Source organism: Plectropomus leopardus, chromosome 20 (genome assembly GCF_026936395.1).
Source record: "Plectropomus leopardus strain MGB_pleo_1.0 chromosome 20, ASM2693639v1, whole genome shotgun sequence".
Taxonomy (NCBI): domain Eukaryota; kingdom Metazoa; phylum Chordata; class Actinopteri; order Perciformes; family Serranidae; genus Plectropomus; species Plectropomus leopardus.
The window spans coordinates 8,909,723-8,926,380 of NC_142195.1; the positions used below are offsets into that span (position 1 = coordinate 8,909,723).

Below are 16,658 nucleotides of genomic sequence, written 5' to 3' on the forward strand. Positions count from 1 at the left end.
TTGGGGATGAGGTATTCTTGCAAGCTCTGTTGTGGCTTTCACGCCTATTAACATGTAAATAATCTTATTAAGACTGTTTCAGATCGGCAGCTTATGTGAACATGTGTTTGTACTTACTATGGACTCGACTGCCACCTTGTGTTGTCGGGCCACTGTGGCAAGATGAGGAGGTCCTGTCTGAGTGGTACAGATCAGAATGAGAGCTGTGGTGGCTGCCGGGACTTTGGCCTCTGAACTGGCTCTGCAGGCTCTGGATCAGACAGTTCTTTTCTTGCAGCTCTTTAGCCAACCTGGAAAGAGGAGGGAGAGGAGGAAAAAAAGTCATGTTAGTCACTTGGTCTCCCAGATGACTAAACAGCTGGATTTTATCCATTACATCACCTCGCTAGGCGGTGGAGAGCAAAACGATGTAAAACAAGGAAGTACACAGCACATTAGGAACAGCACTCCAAAAAGAGACACAACTTCAGACTGAAAGTGATAGGAAAAATATGTTCCTAACCAGAAGACTCAGCAGAAACACACAGCTAGAGAATATGAAAGAGAAGTTCACAGCAAACATCATTCTCTGTCTGGATCAAACCCGCTCACAGGTCCAGCTGCTCCCTGGTGCATTCAGCCAGCGTGAGGTTTTGCTGGACGAGGAAGCTGACGTGCTGCTGCAGCAGCTCTCTGTCGCCCTCCAGCTCCAGACGCAGATTATCTAACTCTTGCTGAATTCTAGCCGGGCTGTCAGGAGGATCTCTCATGCTCTCCTCATAGGACAGCATTGACTGTGATCCCTGCTGAAGCTCCCCAACACTGCCCACATCAGTAATAATATAGAGTAACGTCAACAAATTAGGAGTTAAAAAATGTATATCATCACGTAACAGTAACGTTTCTGCACCAATAAATTATCATTTATTTCTTGACAACAGCAGAAAATAAATGTATCAAGTGTGAAATAGTGTCAGACGGTTGAACTGTACATACATATTGATCAAAGTGTAGTAATTAATTTGCTTTCTGAAACTGTGAAGGACATGAATGAATGAGCACTAACATGTTGTGTGTGTGTGTGTGTGTGTGTGTGTGTGTGTGTGTGTGTGTTTCCCTTGAATTTCTCCGAGACACTGATGACCCAGTTAGGGGGCAGTGTGACCCTAATATTTAAGCTTTCACAGAAAAAATTAGGTCAGCAGCAGGGAGCTATTCAAAACCAATAAAACATGAACTGCCGGGGGTCATAAGGCAATTGGCTCAGTGGAGGTGGAGCAATCTTTTAAAGGGTCATGAGACAAACACCAAGACAGCACAGCTAACAACCCTCAAATTTCAAACCAGAGCATGTACAATATGACCTAAAAAAAAAAACAACAACAACAGAGAACCATCCAAGAGAAAGACGCAAAGCTGAAAAAACAAACAGGGTTTCCCCGCGTTCATTTTTGTGTCGGCCTGCCACAGTACAAACATCTGTCACCACAAATTGATTTTCTATTTTTGGAGCTGGACTGTTAATCAGGAGTGCTACTGGAGTACGCAGATCGTTCAGGTATCAATTGCACTCACTTTCAGAGCAGCAGAATGGTAGCTGCAGTTTATGTCAAATTTCAAGTTTTGCTTTTGCTTCTTTTGTTCCTCTCATTCATCAACCTGATCAGCTCTGACCAGATCGGCAGATCAATTATCCACCCTGCGACTCAAACTGCTGCTGAAGGAAAAAATAACTTATGACAGGTTCTGCCTACGCTGCATTCATGGACCTTCAAAAACACCCAAATTTGGAAGGCGGACAAAGAATGACTGAAAAAAAGGGGGGTGCCCAGTCACTCTCTCTCTCTCTCTCTCCCCCTTTCAGGCTTAAGCTTTCCTATCTTTAATAAAAGCAAAAAGCCCCAAAAAATATTTTAAAAAAAGGAACACACACAAACATAAGATTAAAAAACAGGGAAACTCCCGTCATTAAATACTGTGACACAGATTCTAATTTCATGGGCAACACTCGTACATTTCACCGACTTTAAAGACTGCCTACTCCAATACTCACAAATTAACATGCTATAACTCATTTGTTTAATTTCTGAAATTTACACATGAAGACCACAATTTGCAGTTTAAAAGAGGATTATGTTCTCACTAATTTACAGCTTAAAAAAGAATATACATTGAAAGGCTCTTCCAGGAATTTTAACCCAAATGATATCCCACTTAATCTGATTTACATTTTTTATCCAAGGGTGAGATTGTTTACTGTAATAAGTGAAATGTGACCACTTATTTGTTTGCTTTGATCAACTGCATTACTATTGTTGCTGTTTTCTTATGATCTGACAGAGACAGGCTTCCCTCAGAGCTGCTGTCTCCATCTTTATATTTATTGTGCAGATATCAAACCTCTCAACTAACTCTGCCAGAAAGCCAATAAGGACACTTCCCAAAACTATTCCCTTAGGATGCTATTAAAGCATCCCTGTAACCTCACACTAAAATGGGTGATTCTAAAACATTAAAGACACTTGTTTTCCACCATTAATAAACACGCTGTAAATTGAGTACAAGCAATTTAATTAAGACATTGACAATCAGCAAATGCAGTTTGAGAGTTTGAGACTACCTGCGAGACAGTTCCAGGGCCACCATGTCCTCATTATCCAGACGGGAATCTCCTGGTAGACAGAGGATAAGATGCTGTCATGGACCTGTCTGTAAAGATCACTTACAGCTGACTGCTCTTCTGTGTTCATTTCTCTCTGCTGTTGGCTACCATTTCCTCCTCTCATCCAGACATTGCTACACAATAGTTAAGTAATGTTTCACGTGACTAAAACACAGTTGCTTTTTAAATCGTAGGTTCCCTCTAAATCTCAATACTTGGGTAAGGATCATTCAGTTAAAGAAAGCAAATAACTTTATTCATTTGCGTATGTTTTGGCTGAGGATTTGTGAATTTTGGCACAGTGCTGTGTCATAAATCAGATTTAAAAACTATGTTTGTTCAGTGTGGTTCTGATTAGCGAAATGTGTCAAAAGACAACAAATGCAACTACAATCTACCTTTGTCCAGCCGTCCCTCCAGCCTGTTCAGAATGCTCAGGCTCTTCTCTAGCTGCTCTTTGACCGCCTCCCCCTTGTAGTAATCGACTTCCCCGGCCTGCAGCAGCTCCTTGAAGGCCTTGCTCAGCTCATCCAGCTGTCGACGCTGCAGGGCTCCCAGCCTACGGCTCTCCTTGATCTGCTGCCTCAGCTGTGACAGCTCCCTGGCCTGCGACTGCACCAGGGAGTCCAGTCTGTAGAGACGACAGAATGAGGACAAATGAGAGAGAAGAAAAAAATCAAAGTTGACAGCATGAGTCAAGATATGATTTTCGAAATGACTGTGCAGCTTTCACTCAGTGTAAAGATAGTGCATTATTAATAATGCACTTTAAAAGACAGGTGACCTTGCAGGTGACGTGGAGCGGCTGCTGGTCTGCTGCAGCTGTTCGCTTGTGCTTCTGTTCAGTGTGCTCTCTCTTTCTACTTCCATGTTCAGACGACTGGTTTTATCCTTCATCGCCTGGTTGTCACCCTCATTTTTCTTGCTCAGCTGCCCACTTCTGGAGCTCCTATCTTGGCTACGGTCTTGCTGTGTCCCTTCTTGATCCCTGACAACTGAGGGATCAGAGGCATTGGCAACTAGATCACTGGACAGAGAGTTCCTACGCAGAAGACTTTGCATCTGGAGGATGAGCTTAGTCTGGGTTTCCAGCTGGACCTTCAGCTCTCGGACTTGTCCCTGAAGCTGGAGCGGGTCCTTAGAAACACCATACTCATCATAGACCTGGAGGCTTTTCAGACTGACCTGGAAACAGACAGGAGAGGATTAATAAAATCCAAATATCACTTCCTGCTGATGTTTTATCAACATTAGCTGTGTGAGTTGGTTTTAAACACTCCCTGTCTGACTTTTTAATGTTTCTATTTGAATAATTTTTCAACAATATCATGTAAAGAGGGTCTTAAATATGCACATCATTATGCATAATGGGGTGGGTAAAAGGGACAGTTCACCCCCAAAAGCCGAAATACATATCTTTCCTCTCACCTGTAGTGTAAGAGGTGGGAAGGTGGGGAAAGACTACACATTAAATGAGCTAGTCATGGGCTTTTAACTGACATGCTACCGATTACAGTGTTAAACACATCTCTCACACTTTTGCTGTTTTGATTTTGGTTTTGAATAGGCATAAAAACAAACACTGCCCTAACAAACTCTTTAAATACACATTATGTATCTTACTACAACCCTATGCACTGCTCAACATGTGGAGAAATCGGTGCTTAGTTGCAGTTTATAAGCTACGACTGGACGATCTTTGTTCAGGAGTTTCTTAAACAGTAAGTGGAATACCTTGGCAGAGCTGAGCGCTGGGGAACTAGGGTACGGAGTGCTGGAAGTTGAGTCCAGATTTTCAGTCGAGGAGAAGGTGATCTGCTCGTGCTGGGAAGGCAGGCTAGAGGCACTGCAACTTGGGTTTACACCGACCTCTAGATCTGGCATTACAATGGACACATTAACAATTAGAGCGGGGACAAGAGAAAATTAAAAGTTGTGGAAAAGAAATGGTGAAAGTGATTTAAGAGGAAATAAATACTTTCATATACAGCTGGGCTGTGACATAACAAGACAAGAAATAAAAGTAACAGGTTAATGAGTGATTGAAAGACATTCCCAAACATCCGAGTGGTATCATGCAAGAATTTGTCAATGCAAAAATATTGACATACCATTCAAATTTGTGAACAGTGCAGAGAAAGACCAGGTTAAAACCAGTAGAGTGTGTAGTTATGAGACCCAAACAGAGAACATTTCTCAAGGTAAGAGACAGTGTGTTACAGTTGCCTTTGTTCACTCCTCATGCAGACATAAAGAGAGAATCTATCCACGTGTGAGATTAGTGTCCACTCAGCAGACAGACATGCAGTGTCTGTCTAAAAGCCGTCTACCTGTGCTACTGCTCTCTTCCCTATCGTTCTCACTCTTGCCACTGGTTTCGTAACCGAGGTCCTGCAAATCCACCTGCACGCCTTTGTCATCCTGCTCCAGAGCTGGCATTGGAGGCAATATATGTTGCGTTAGGAAGAAACCATTTACAGAATCTTGTCTGTCTCCTTTATAGTGTTGTTGATCAATTTGGAAAGTACTGAACTTAATCCATACGTGCCTTTGCAGAATCGCAAAATTATTACAAATTTGAATTGTTCATGCACGATTCAAATACTTGAAACAAATGAGCAAAAAAAACTGCATGAGTTGTCTTACCTCTCCGTGCAGTTTCAGGGGACGTCAGAGCAGTGGCCAGTTTCTCCTCCAGGCTTTTGCATGCTTTCTTCTTCTCCCTCAGTGCCTTATGGAGAGTCTCCAGTTGGATCTGAACACTCGGTGGTAATCCCTTGACATCCTGTGCTGTCCTATGGACCTCACTCTCCTCTCTGCGGCCCCTCTCTTCTTGTAGGGAAGCCTGGAGTTCAGACATCCTCTGAGATCGATCAGTGAAGACCTTGTAGAGGTGGCAGAGGTTGCTGTGGAGCTCTTGGTGAAACTGTGCAGATGACTGCTTGCTGCTGGATTGGGTTGTTGGCTGAGTGGGTTCTCCAAGTTCCTTCCTCTCCTGCAGAGCTCTCTGAAGTTTGTCTAAATTCATATGCAGGTCGGGGCTAGTCCCTGACGATCTACCGGGAGCTAAGGAGCTGCTATTTGTGCAGTGTGCTGCCAGGGAAGCAACAGCAGACTCTGCTGCACTAAGGCAGTTCATTAAAACTTTGGTCATCTCCTGATTTAAAGTGACATTATCAAAACTTCCCATTTCACCTTGATTTCCCTTTGACTCCTTTTCCTTTAGTGATGCTATCTGCCCCAAACATTTATCACTCTGGTCTCTGTTGTAGCCACGTTGAGCAGAAGCATCTGCAGCTTTCGGTTTTACTTGCAGCTCTGCATTAGGGCTTTTCTGCTGCCACAGTGCCTCCGGCAAAGAGTCTGTGTGTCGCTGCAACTCCTGCATAGAGTCCTCTGTGCCTACAAAAACACCTCTTGGGCTCTGTCTATTTGAAGATGCATTCACTTGCTGTAAGGCCGCATCTATCTTCAAACATAAATCACTGATTTCTGGATTCTTCTCTTGGCTCTCAGGGGATGTGATGGCTTTCTCTGCCATGCTGAGAAGCTCTATAAGCTGACTGTTGAGCTCCTGCTTCTCCTGCAGGGCTTTTTGCAGTTCCATGCATCTGCTGTAAGGGACAGAACCTGAACCCACAGAGCCAGAACCTGTACACAGACTGGTGTGTGATCCATATCCACCCTGGCTGTCCAGACTGCAGGCAGTCAGATAAGCGATGGTGGATTCAGCCGCCCGTAAGGCCTCCACGTACTGCCGATTGAGCAGGTCCTTTTCCTGGAGCTGAGCGTGGAGCTCTTCCCAATCAGCTAGCTGCTCACTTAGCTTATTAATCAGGGCTTCTTTCTCCTGACATTCCTGGTGGAGAAGCTCCAGCTGAGTGAAAAGAGCAGAGTCGGCCTGGGTGTGTTCCAGTGTTATCCCAGCTTCAGAGCTCTTGTCCGACCCTACTGGAGGACTGTCGGTACGGTGTGCATATCTGAGTGTGGAAGACGGGGAAGCGCTGTGCTGGGGCGACATGGGGGAGTCGGAGTCTGCATGCAGCTGCTGGTCAGATCCATATACACCATCCAAATGAAGGTGCTGAAGTGCATCAGCTGTGAGATGGTCAGAGCTCACAGACTGGCTGCTGCTGCTGGCCGCCACTCTCAGCCTCACAGGGACCGGGAGGCGAGATTTAGCACCAGCCTACCATTAGAGATATTAAAAACACTGAAAGTTAGACTGTATGCCGAAAGCAATGTAATGTTTGATTGTACTCTTACAATAAAAAAAAAAAAACATACCCCATGCCTTGCGACATGCTGCTTTGCACTCTTGCTGTGTGACTGGCCTTTAGTTTGTGGACTCTCCATCCCCTCTGTGGTACTGACAGTTCGCTCAGTGGTGACAAGGCTCTCCCAATCTGACATCTCGCTTGAGTTCTTCTCTCTTAACAGACTGTTGACCTTGAAATGACCTTTGGACAAGGGCTGCAGTGTTTCAGTGCTCTTTCTCAATTCAGCCTGCCCATCGCTGCTGCTTCCTGAGGCGTCTCTGCTCTCTTTCTCTTTACACTCAGTAGACTTTTGTTCCTTCAGGAGACCCCGCAGCTCCGCATTTTCAGATCTAAGTTTGAGCAGCTCCTCTCTGCAATAAGGGCAGTTTGATTAATGTTAATGTTCAACCAAAAAAGCTCAGCTCAACATTGTATCCAAAAATCCAAAATGTTCAACACTCAGTGCTAAAAAACAACAACGAATAAAAACTATAATTGTAATGGCCATGAAAGCGTTTTTGCAGAATGTTATGATGTCAAAGCGAAATTGAGCTTTTGGAAATAAAATGTCATTTTATCCTATTAGACATTTCTGTGAGATGTTATCATTATTTGCACATTAATTCTTAAGTTATTGCCACAAACATGTTTTGTGAGGTCACAGTGACCTTGACCTTTGTCCATCAAACTCTAACCAGTTCATCATTGAGTCCAAGCGAATGTTTGTGCTAAATTTGTTTAAAAAAAAAAAAACGTGTTCTTGAGATATTGCCTTCACAAGAATGAGACAGACGAGGTCACAGTGACCTCACGAAAATCTAATCAATCTATTCCAAGTGGATGCTTATGCATTTGAGGCATTTTTGAGATATCACAGACAGAGGTACAGATGGACAGACAGATGGACAAAACGCCAAACAGGCAGTGCTCAGTGCTGAATAAACACTCAGACTCAGCACTCTGATTATGCTGCTGGCATAAGTAGCACAGTGTAAATACACACCACTCCCATTGTACAGAAATGAATAAAACGGTGGCATCAAAAAAAAAATAAACACTTTAGTGGACATATGAGTGGAAATGAAGAATAGAATGAGGACACAGCTAAAGAAAAAACCCACCTAAGTTGTGAGACTGATGTGGCCCCACAATGAGTCAGCAGTGATTTAAGTGCCATCACATCTGTGCTCCTCTGCCTGGACTCTTTGTCTCCGGTGTCCACGGTGTCTTTGCCAGACTGAGCATGCTCTCTAGTCTCGCCAAGGCTACTGTCCATATCACCAAACAGCTTTCCAGACACCATCTAAAAGGGACAAAAAATAAATAAATAAATGAATAAATGGGACAATTCAGAAATAAGCTCAAAGTTACATGAAAAAAAGTATTTAAATTTAATTTTATCTCAAATCTTTGAAAAGCTTAAGATTTTTGTTAATATTATTATTATTATTATTATTATTATCATAATTAAAATTATCATTAATATTACCATTGTCTTTTTTCTCATTTACTTCTTTCACTATTTCTGTACATATGTAACTGACTTTTTCAATACGTATTGTCTATTGTTTAGATTTTGTTTATATTTCCTCTTATTCAATTGTATTATACTGTCCTTTTATTTTGTCGTTCTTTGGAGTGAGTGATTTATCTATAAATACTAGTGTTGCTATTCCTGGTGTCTGAAGGAATCAATAAAAATTGAAAAAATTAGGCTAAAGATTTTACAAATGATCATGTATTTCATACCTGTCCTAGACTGATGTCTGTCTGACTCTGTTTATCCTGAGCAGAGTGACGCGTCCTGTTACCGTGAGCCAAAGACTGCATCTTCTGCGACTTCTCAAGCTGCTAGAGTAATGGGATGGGAGGCGAGTATGACACACATGGCTCGGTAAAAGAAAACTTAATGAGGGAACAGAATCCATAAAACACTGCACAGCAACAGCAGAATGGTATGACGTGTCTAATGTGGCATGGCGAAGAGAGAGCATTTCATGGGACACAGAGATAAGAAAAACAGGGACTGGTTAGGAAAGGTGGAGGAGAAAAACAGGATCTTCTACTACAGACAAGAAACACACTTGTTAGAGAAATAAGACATACAGCATCACACAGTAAAGAGACATTAGAAACAAGCTAGACAGAGCAAAGGTTAAGATGTAGGTTCAAAGGTTAGACAGGAGCTAATAAAGGTGGACGTTAGACACAGACTCAGACATGATTTATCCAGTACTTCCTACATGTGGACAAACTACGAGAAAAAATGCTGTTAGGTGAAAGATATGTTTCGTTTTGAAAGTTTTATGCAATTTCCTTTAACTGCACACCTTCCAGTACACATTCCTCCATTTGTACTACTTTGTCTTTTTGTGGCTTCTAACCTGTTTTAAGGGGCTACTGCCGGCCACATCTTTTTCTTTCTTGTTGTAAGCGTCGTGGTCTGACTTCTCCAGTAACGACAGTCGGTTCTGCAGCTCGTTGTTTAAAGTCTGTAGTCTGCTGACACAATCCTGCAGCTCCAGCACCTACAGAGGGACTCACTTTTATCCATTTGCATGACCGTCTTCTTGTTTTTCATATTTTGGCGACACGTTTTGGCAACTAGCTAAAACCTACTGTTATGATTATGAGATGGAGACAAGACTTTTTGAAAAGGAATTTACCTTCTGCTTGAGCTCCTGAGTAGAGAGTTGAGACAAGCTGTCATCCTGCCCCTCTCCCACACAGATACTCATGTAAGAAGTCTGATCTCCGATGAAACTCAAGGTGTCACCTGAAAAACATGAGAGTCACGTGTAACAAAAAGACTTAAATTTACCAAAACCCTGAGATGAGAAATCAAAGGCATTTATTCTACTCTTACCGCCATCATTGGCCCCACCAACCCCTCCTCCGCGGTTCTGTATGGCCCCTAAACGGGCCTGCAGCGAGGCGTTCCAGCGCTGTGCATCTTCAAGCTGGTGTCTCATGCTCTCCAGTTCTTTAGGATCAATCAGGTCCATACCTGAACAGACACAAAGAGGGTTAAACACACACATAATCTTTGTGATGTGACAAAAAAGAACATTTCTGCGCTGACAGAATGCTTCTACCTTAACGTCACTTCACATTAGGGACGGGACGATATACGATACACTCACAGTAAGTTGTGATGAATTTTCATTATCAGGATAATCATAAGTATTGACATTTTTCACATCGAAAGACATGATGCCAATTCAAAAAGATTTTGAAAGAAGTTTGTTTTTCACTTTAAAACAGCATATCCTGTCTGTGATGCAACATTTTATACATTTTTTTAACAACATGTAAAGTGACATGATTCCAATGCCTTTTAGTAAAATTTTAAGAGTTCTAAGCGTATTCTGATGATTATTGGCATAATATTATGAATCACAATTATTTTGGGCTGAATAACAAGAGTTTACCATATCGCCCCATGCCTAATTCACAGGGAGTATCACTACTCCAAGACTTTATGTGACCTTATGTGAAAGTGGTCATTAAGAGACTGTATACTGCTAATGTTTTTCACAACTATAAAAACATTAGCTTTGTGTCTGCGCAGACAAAGAGAGGGACAGATTTTACACAGGACAACATGCTGCTCTGGAGAAAAACAAGAGACCTAACAGAAATGATTTAGTTTATGATACATTTCTGTATAAAATCCAACTTCTGATAATTAAAATAATGACTAAATATAATGCAAATAACTGACAACAAAATCCACAATTCCACTGCACATCTAATCCTTATAAATGGTTAAATAGACCAGCTAATATTCCTACATGGGAAAATCTGTTTATTTGCTTTTTTATAATGCATTGGCTGCTTCTTGGCTTGCTTGTTCAATACTAGGGGGGAAAAATTGCTACAGCACAGCATCACTGTATTTTGTGTGGAAATATCGTATCGAAACAGATGGCCCAGGATTTTTTTTTTCATTGTATAACTTAAAAATATTACGATTACAATTAGAGATTAGATTAGACAATTGTATTGTATTACCACAATACTCAGCAAAACATTTAAAACCACAATAATATAGCACCATGACTAACTTATTGTGATAATATCATATTTTGGGGGTGCTGATGATTTCCATCCCTATTTAATACATATTAAATCACTATACTATAAGCTGAATAAGGTAACATATTGGTGGAATTTAACACGGAAAAATAATAAATATATAATAAATATATCAATTTAATCACTGTGTTTTTGGTGACTGTCTACTTGCAGCATGTACATAATTTATGTACTCTATATTATGATAATACAAACACTGCACTAAATGTGGAAATGTACTAATTATTGTAGCTATATCTATCTTGCAGTCAGTGTGAATGTGAGCCATGGGCCTGTTACTTACAGCTGACCTATTTACACACCTGACTCTCTTCAGACAGGGATGGGGGGGTGAGCATGCATTGGACATGCACATACAGGCGGGCACACACATGCATGTGGACAGACACTTGAGTCATATGCTGCAATGACTACCTGAGCGTAGAGTGACACTTTTAAGCAGTCTCAAGGCTGCTCCTGATGTTGCTAAGTTACATTAACAATGTGATGTCATAAGATAGTAAACGTAGGATATTTTTGTTAGTATCTATTTCAGAGTATCCTGTGATTCTAAAGCAGCATAACAACCTTTAATACCTTTTTTTTTAAAGTTGTTATATAATGACAAGCTTATGCAATGAAATCTAATTCAGTGACAGTTGGTTAGATGGGCTGAGGGGTGATAGAGAGGTGATGCAATCAACAGAAACTGAATGTTTAATGGGACAGTTAAAGCAAACAGACAGCGAGTTAAAAGTGAAAGACAAGAGGAGCGGCCAACAGCAGCCTTTATTCACTTTTCGAAAGTTGGACAGACAGAGAGAAACAGCGTGGAGTCGTTACATTTCAAGAGTGACAGAGAAAAGAACTCAACTATGGACAAAACATGCAGATGAGGAGGTGATGATGTAAAGAACAGTGAACAGAAAGTGCACAAAGGTGAGAAGTGAAAGGACCAGGTGTGCATGCTGAATAAAGTGACAGATAAAGAAGACGGGTCGTGAGCTTGTCAGCAGGAGATATTATTAGAGTAAACACAGAGGACAGAGAAGACAGGTGTGTTTGTGCTTTCCCTAAGAGCTATAGATATACCGTATGTCTCCCTGAGCTATAGTTTCCTAAGTCTTAGCAACTTAAAGGTCCAATGTGTAGGATTAAAGGGGGAGATATTGGCAGAAATGTAATATAATACAATAAGTATGTTTTCTTTGTGTATAGTCACCTGAAAAAAAAAAAAAAGATGAGCTAGATCAGATAAGCTGTTTATGTCTACAAACTGAGCAAGTCCGCGTCCATGGAGATCGCTGTTTTTACAGTAGCACAGATCGAACAAACCAAACACTGGCAATAAATAAGACCGTTCATTTTTTCATGTCAGCACCGTAGTAATTTCACAGGAGAAGCCCCCCTGTGAAAAGAGCATCATAAAAACAGATTTTGTAACGCGAAACTGCTTTATTCAGTGCTTTAAACATTTGAAATCATCGGGTTTGTTTGTTTTGGACAGGAGACCACCTCTGTGGATTGAGCTTCTGAACGTCTGGATCAGCCAAAAGGTGACCAATCATTAGCAGATGCTGGACACTGATTTTTAACGTGAAACTGCTTTATTCAGTAAATTTTCCGTTTGAAATCACCTTGTCCAATTGTTTTGGAGAGCAAGAGCCCTCTGAGGATAATTCGGCAGAATTTTGGCTGGTTGCAATCTGCGATCCTAGCCACCAGAGGCCACTAAATCCCCCTAAATTTTACACACTGTTCCTTTTAAATGATTAACTTGCTCTTTCCTATACATTTATCTTCCCTTTTTTTCCATTTAATTCCCCTCGTCATTCACCACCCAGTGTGTTTGCACTGCACCTTCTCTGAGTTTGGCTCTGTGTATCTCTCTCTCCAAGTCGTCCCTTAGCTCCTCATTAGTTTTGATGCTCTCCTCTAGCTGCTGCCTGAGGAGCTGCACCGCTGTCAGCTCCAGCTGCAGAGCATGGAGACGCTGGGCGCTGCATAACACACAGAGTTATTCATCAAATACACAAAGCTACACAAAATTATTTTTTACCAACATTTTTTTGTTTGTTTGTTACAGTGCACAATATCCATACCTGTCCTGCTCCTTCACAGTCCTAACCAGGCTGGAGTAGAGCTGCTGTTCGGCTCTCAGTGCTTTGTTTAGAGCGTCGTGCTCCTGTTGCAAGGCTATGAGGTTCGGCAAAGCCTTAATGGAGACAGATAATGAAAGGGCAACGATCTCAATTTCAGAGCATTATAGGTAAAATATATTAATTTCTGGTATTTGAGTATTTGATTGAGCAGGAAATTTAGTATGTTAATGGTAAGCTTACTTCTTGCTGGCTATCTCCCCCAATCATGGTTCTCTCTCTCTGAGGGAGTCCAGGGAGGGATCTCTCCATGCCAGAGCCAATGACCTGATCTTGGGTATGATCAGCTCGGCTGTCCCCTCTCTGACCAAGGCGCTGATGGAGAACCTGTTTGCAGACATTAAAAAAAATGAGAACTAGGAGAGGAGAGGCCGCTGAGTTGAGAAGAAAAGCTCCTTATCCAAAGCTGCTGTGTTTTATTGACTGCAAAGAGTTTGACTTTGAGTGGGTGAATACTTACATCGATAATCTCATCCTTGGTCTTCAGAGTGGCAGTCAGCGACTCAATATTAGCAGCCTGCCCTTCATTGCGACCCTCAAGCTCAGACAGTAACGACTGCAGCTCTGCCAAAGAAATCTGGATGTCGAGAAAATAAAGCAGGGGGTTACATAAAAAAAACTTGTAGGGAACTGGGAACTCCCAGTTATGGACAAAGTCAAAAGCTGAAAAGCGACTGACCTTCAGCTCGTTCTCCCTCTTTAGAGCTTTATTCAGCGCATCTGTTTTCTGCGCAAGCTCCTTCTTCAGGACGACAACTGTCTTCTTGGAAAATGAAATGTTCTCCACATTATCTTCACTGTTCCTCCTAGACAGTTCAGCTTTAGTGCAGACAAAACAGAGTCAAATGTAGGACTGACAAACATTCTCTTTAACTTAAAAAATAAAATGTGAGAGGGTTTAAAGCTCTAAGGCCTCACCTTCCCTCTCGTCCAATTTCTCCTGCATGATCTGAATAGTCTGTCTGAGCTCCAACACATGATCGGGCTCCTCCTTCTGCCTCATCTCTGCCAAAAACTGGTCTCTCTCCTGACCACGCTGAAGAAGCTTCTGCATATTTACAGAGATAACGAAGTTAACACAGTCAAATGTGTACAACTGAAAGCTGTCAAAATAGGCCATCAAATCATGAGACGACAAAGTGGGGGAAAAGAATATCATTTGTGTTATTTTCCTTGGGAATTCTCATTTCCTCTCCGTGTTAGGCTATTAAGTCGAGCACATTTTATAGTGACTGCGTTGTATCCCAGAGGAACTTACGTTGATGAGGCTCTCTTTCTCAGCAAGCTGGGCTCTGAGCTCCGCGGTCTCTAAATAACCCTCCTGGGCCGTTGTTGAGCTTTGCTTCTCAGCAGTGGCGAGCTGCTGCTGCCTGTCAGACAGCTGCTTCCTCAGTTCCTGAATCTCTTGAGTGCGCTCAGACAGCATGCGGTTGTAGTGCTCAGCAGACTCCTGCAGGGAAAAAAGAAAAACAGGAGATGAACGTAATGACATTTAGTGATGTTTGCTCACATCCTGCACATATGAATGGCTTTTTGTAGATCTGTCGATGTAAAACCAAGGCAAACAATCAGGGTGGCTGTGGCTCAGAGGTAGAGTGAGCCGCCCTGCAATCAGAAGGTCAGCAGTTCAATCCCCGGTTCCCCCAAGCAACACATGGAAGTGTTCTTGGGAAAGATACAGCACACCATGTGCAGTAGACTTGGCATATCAGTGTGTGAATGGGTGAAAGTGACATGTACTATGAAAGCACTTTAAATGGTCAATAATACTAGAAAACACTATACAGATACAGTCCATTTTCCATATCTGAATGTGCAAAGAAGCATCTTAATTTTATTCCCTGCACAAAGCAAATCTGTGTTCCCTTTTAATATGCACGTATGCTATATGTATACTATACGCTATATGGTTAATTGGGGCTTTTCCTCAGTGGTGAAATAATTGGAAATATTTTCATGAATAAATGTAAACCTTAAGGAGCTGGTCCTTGCTGCTGACTGTAGCCAGAAGTCCTTCCACAGCACTTTCATTGTCAGCAACCAGCCTTTCCCTGGCCTTCACAGCCTCAGCCAACATAGCCTCTGTGACCTTTAACCTCTGGCCCATCTGTTCAGCAAGGTCGCGTGCATGAGTCTGCGACTGGCTCAGCATCGATTCGGCCATTTCCTGCAAAGGTTGATATTTAAAAAAAATCAAAAATACCTCAGAAACATCTAAGGAGAAAGTATTTGTATATTTAGACTTCCTGAGTCAGAGTGGTGAAAATACAAAACGGACGTAGCTGAAAATACAGCACAGAGAGCGTGAAAGTGAATCTATTTTCCAACTAACATCCATATCCTTTGTCTTCCCCTCCAGGGAGAGCTGTAGCTGGCTGATGATGGAGTCCTTCTCCCTCAGGGATCTGTTCAAGTTGTCTTCTACGTCCTGCTTGGCTCTCTGCAGGTTCTTCAGAGTGTTTGCAAGATGCTGCAGCTCCACATCTTTCTCCTTGATCAGACTGTCAAAGCTCTGGAAGAAGAGGAATGGGCAAAAACAATGCATAAGACTGAAGCACAATCTCCCAAAAACTATTTGATTACTGACTATTTTCCCCATGCTAAACATGGTCATAGCTGCTTACATTAATGGTTTCCTCGTTATTCGAGAGCAAGTTGTTGAGCCTATCGAGGTCCCTCTCCTTCTCTCTTAGAGACAGCTGCAGCTGATGTATCTCATTGTCTTTCTCCTCAATGGCAGCAAACTTCTCGTCCAGTGCTTGCTGTGAGAGGGCAAACACAGGGATGTCAGAATCAAATTATAGTCACTGTGGTGAGAAGATTACACAGAAGGACTGCGAACCTCCAGAGCCTTCTCCTTTTCTTTCAGCCTTTGCCGCAGCTTGGAAAGCACATTATCGTTTCCTCCCGGACTTTTGCTTTGCTCAAAGTCTCTCACCATGTTTATGTACTCCTGACAAACACAAGGAAAAAAAAACTACAGTTACAGCATTGCAGTTGTATGTTGTACAAACCAGTCAAGTTGCACTTACAGCATAGAAGATCTATACAATCAGCACAATACCAAGGTGGGTACCAGTTCAGTATCTGTCCAAATGTCTTCCCATCTGTTCCTGAGATATCAAGTTGAGTACTGGCCAGAAAAATATTTTTCCACTAGAATTAGACATACACAAGGTCACAGTGACCTTGACCTTTGACCACCAAAAAACAATTAGTTCATCATTGAATTGTTATTTGTACCAAATTTGAAACATAAATAAATAAATCCTTCAAGGTGTTCTTGTGATATAGCGTTCACAAGAATTAGACAGGTGAGGTCAATGACCTTGACCTTTGACCACCAAAATGTAATCAGTTCATCATTGGGTCCTAGAGGACATTTCTGCCAAATTTGAAGAAACTGACTGCAACAACCGCATTTTTAGTGAATGTTTGATTCCGTTTTTACCGTGTCCGTTTTATTTATAAGAGTAGCTGCAACAAAGAGTCATTTCTTATTGTAACGGTGACCTCATAGTG

At 41.9% G+C, this 16,658-nt stretch overlaps 1 protein-coding gene across 11 annotated transcripts in view; it reads right to left on the reverse strand.

Moving 5' to 3' along the window:
- cdk5rap2 (CDK5 regulatory subunit associated protein 2) overlaps nt 1-16,658 on the reverse strand; it is an 86,553-nt gene that overhangs the window by 54,597 nt on the left and 15,298 nt on the right. For 9 of the 11 annotated variants that reach the window (XM_042509440.2, XM_042509439.2, XM_088071383.1 and 6 more), the window contains 24 exons: nt 15,979-16,089; nt 15,761-15,898; nt 15,469-15,648; nt 15,109-15,303; nt 14,395-14,586; nt 14,055-14,184; nt 13,816-13,955; nt 13,597-13,713; nt 13,320-13,463; nt 13,080-13,192; nt 12,838-12,977; nt 9,767-9,907; nt 9,567-9,676; nt 9,285-9,428; nt 8,650-8,751; nt 8,022-8,203; nt 6,929-7,271; nt 5,288-6,830; nt 4,972-5,073; nt 4,376-4,518; nt 3,426-3,826; nt 3,040-3,272; nt 2,600-2,651; nt 118-290 (listed from right to left, as the gene is read on the reverse strand). In XM_042509440.2, the coding sequence (XP_042365374.2) occupies nt 118-290; nt 2,600-2,651; nt 3,040-3,272; nt 3,426-3,826; nt 4,376-4,518; nt 4,972-5,073; nt 5,288-6,830; nt 6,929-7,271; nt 8,022-8,203; nt 8,650-8,751; nt 9,285-9,428; nt 9,567-9,676; nt 9,767-9,907; nt 12,838-12,977; nt 13,080-13,192; nt 13,320-13,463; nt 13,597-13,713; nt 13,816-13,955; nt 14,055-14,184; nt 14,395-14,586; nt 15,109-15,303; nt 15,469-15,648; nt 15,761-15,898; nt 15,979-16,089 (5,269 nt within the window). The remainder of the gene's footprint in view (nt 1-117; nt 291-2,599; nt 2,652-3,039; nt 3,273-3,425; nt 3,827-4,375; nt 4,519-4,971; nt 5,074-5,287; nt 6,831-6,928; nt 7,272-8,021; nt 8,204-8,649; nt 8,752-9,284; nt 9,429-9,566; nt 9,677-9,766; nt 9,908-12,837; nt 12,978-13,079; nt 13,193-13,319; nt 13,464-13,596; nt 13,714-13,815; nt 13,956-14,054; nt 14,185-14,394; nt 14,587-15,108; nt 15,304-15,468; nt 15,649-15,760; nt 15,899-15,978; nt 16,090-16,658) is intronic. The other 2 variants (XM_088071378.1, XM_088071381.1) reach the window with 2 other exon arrangements.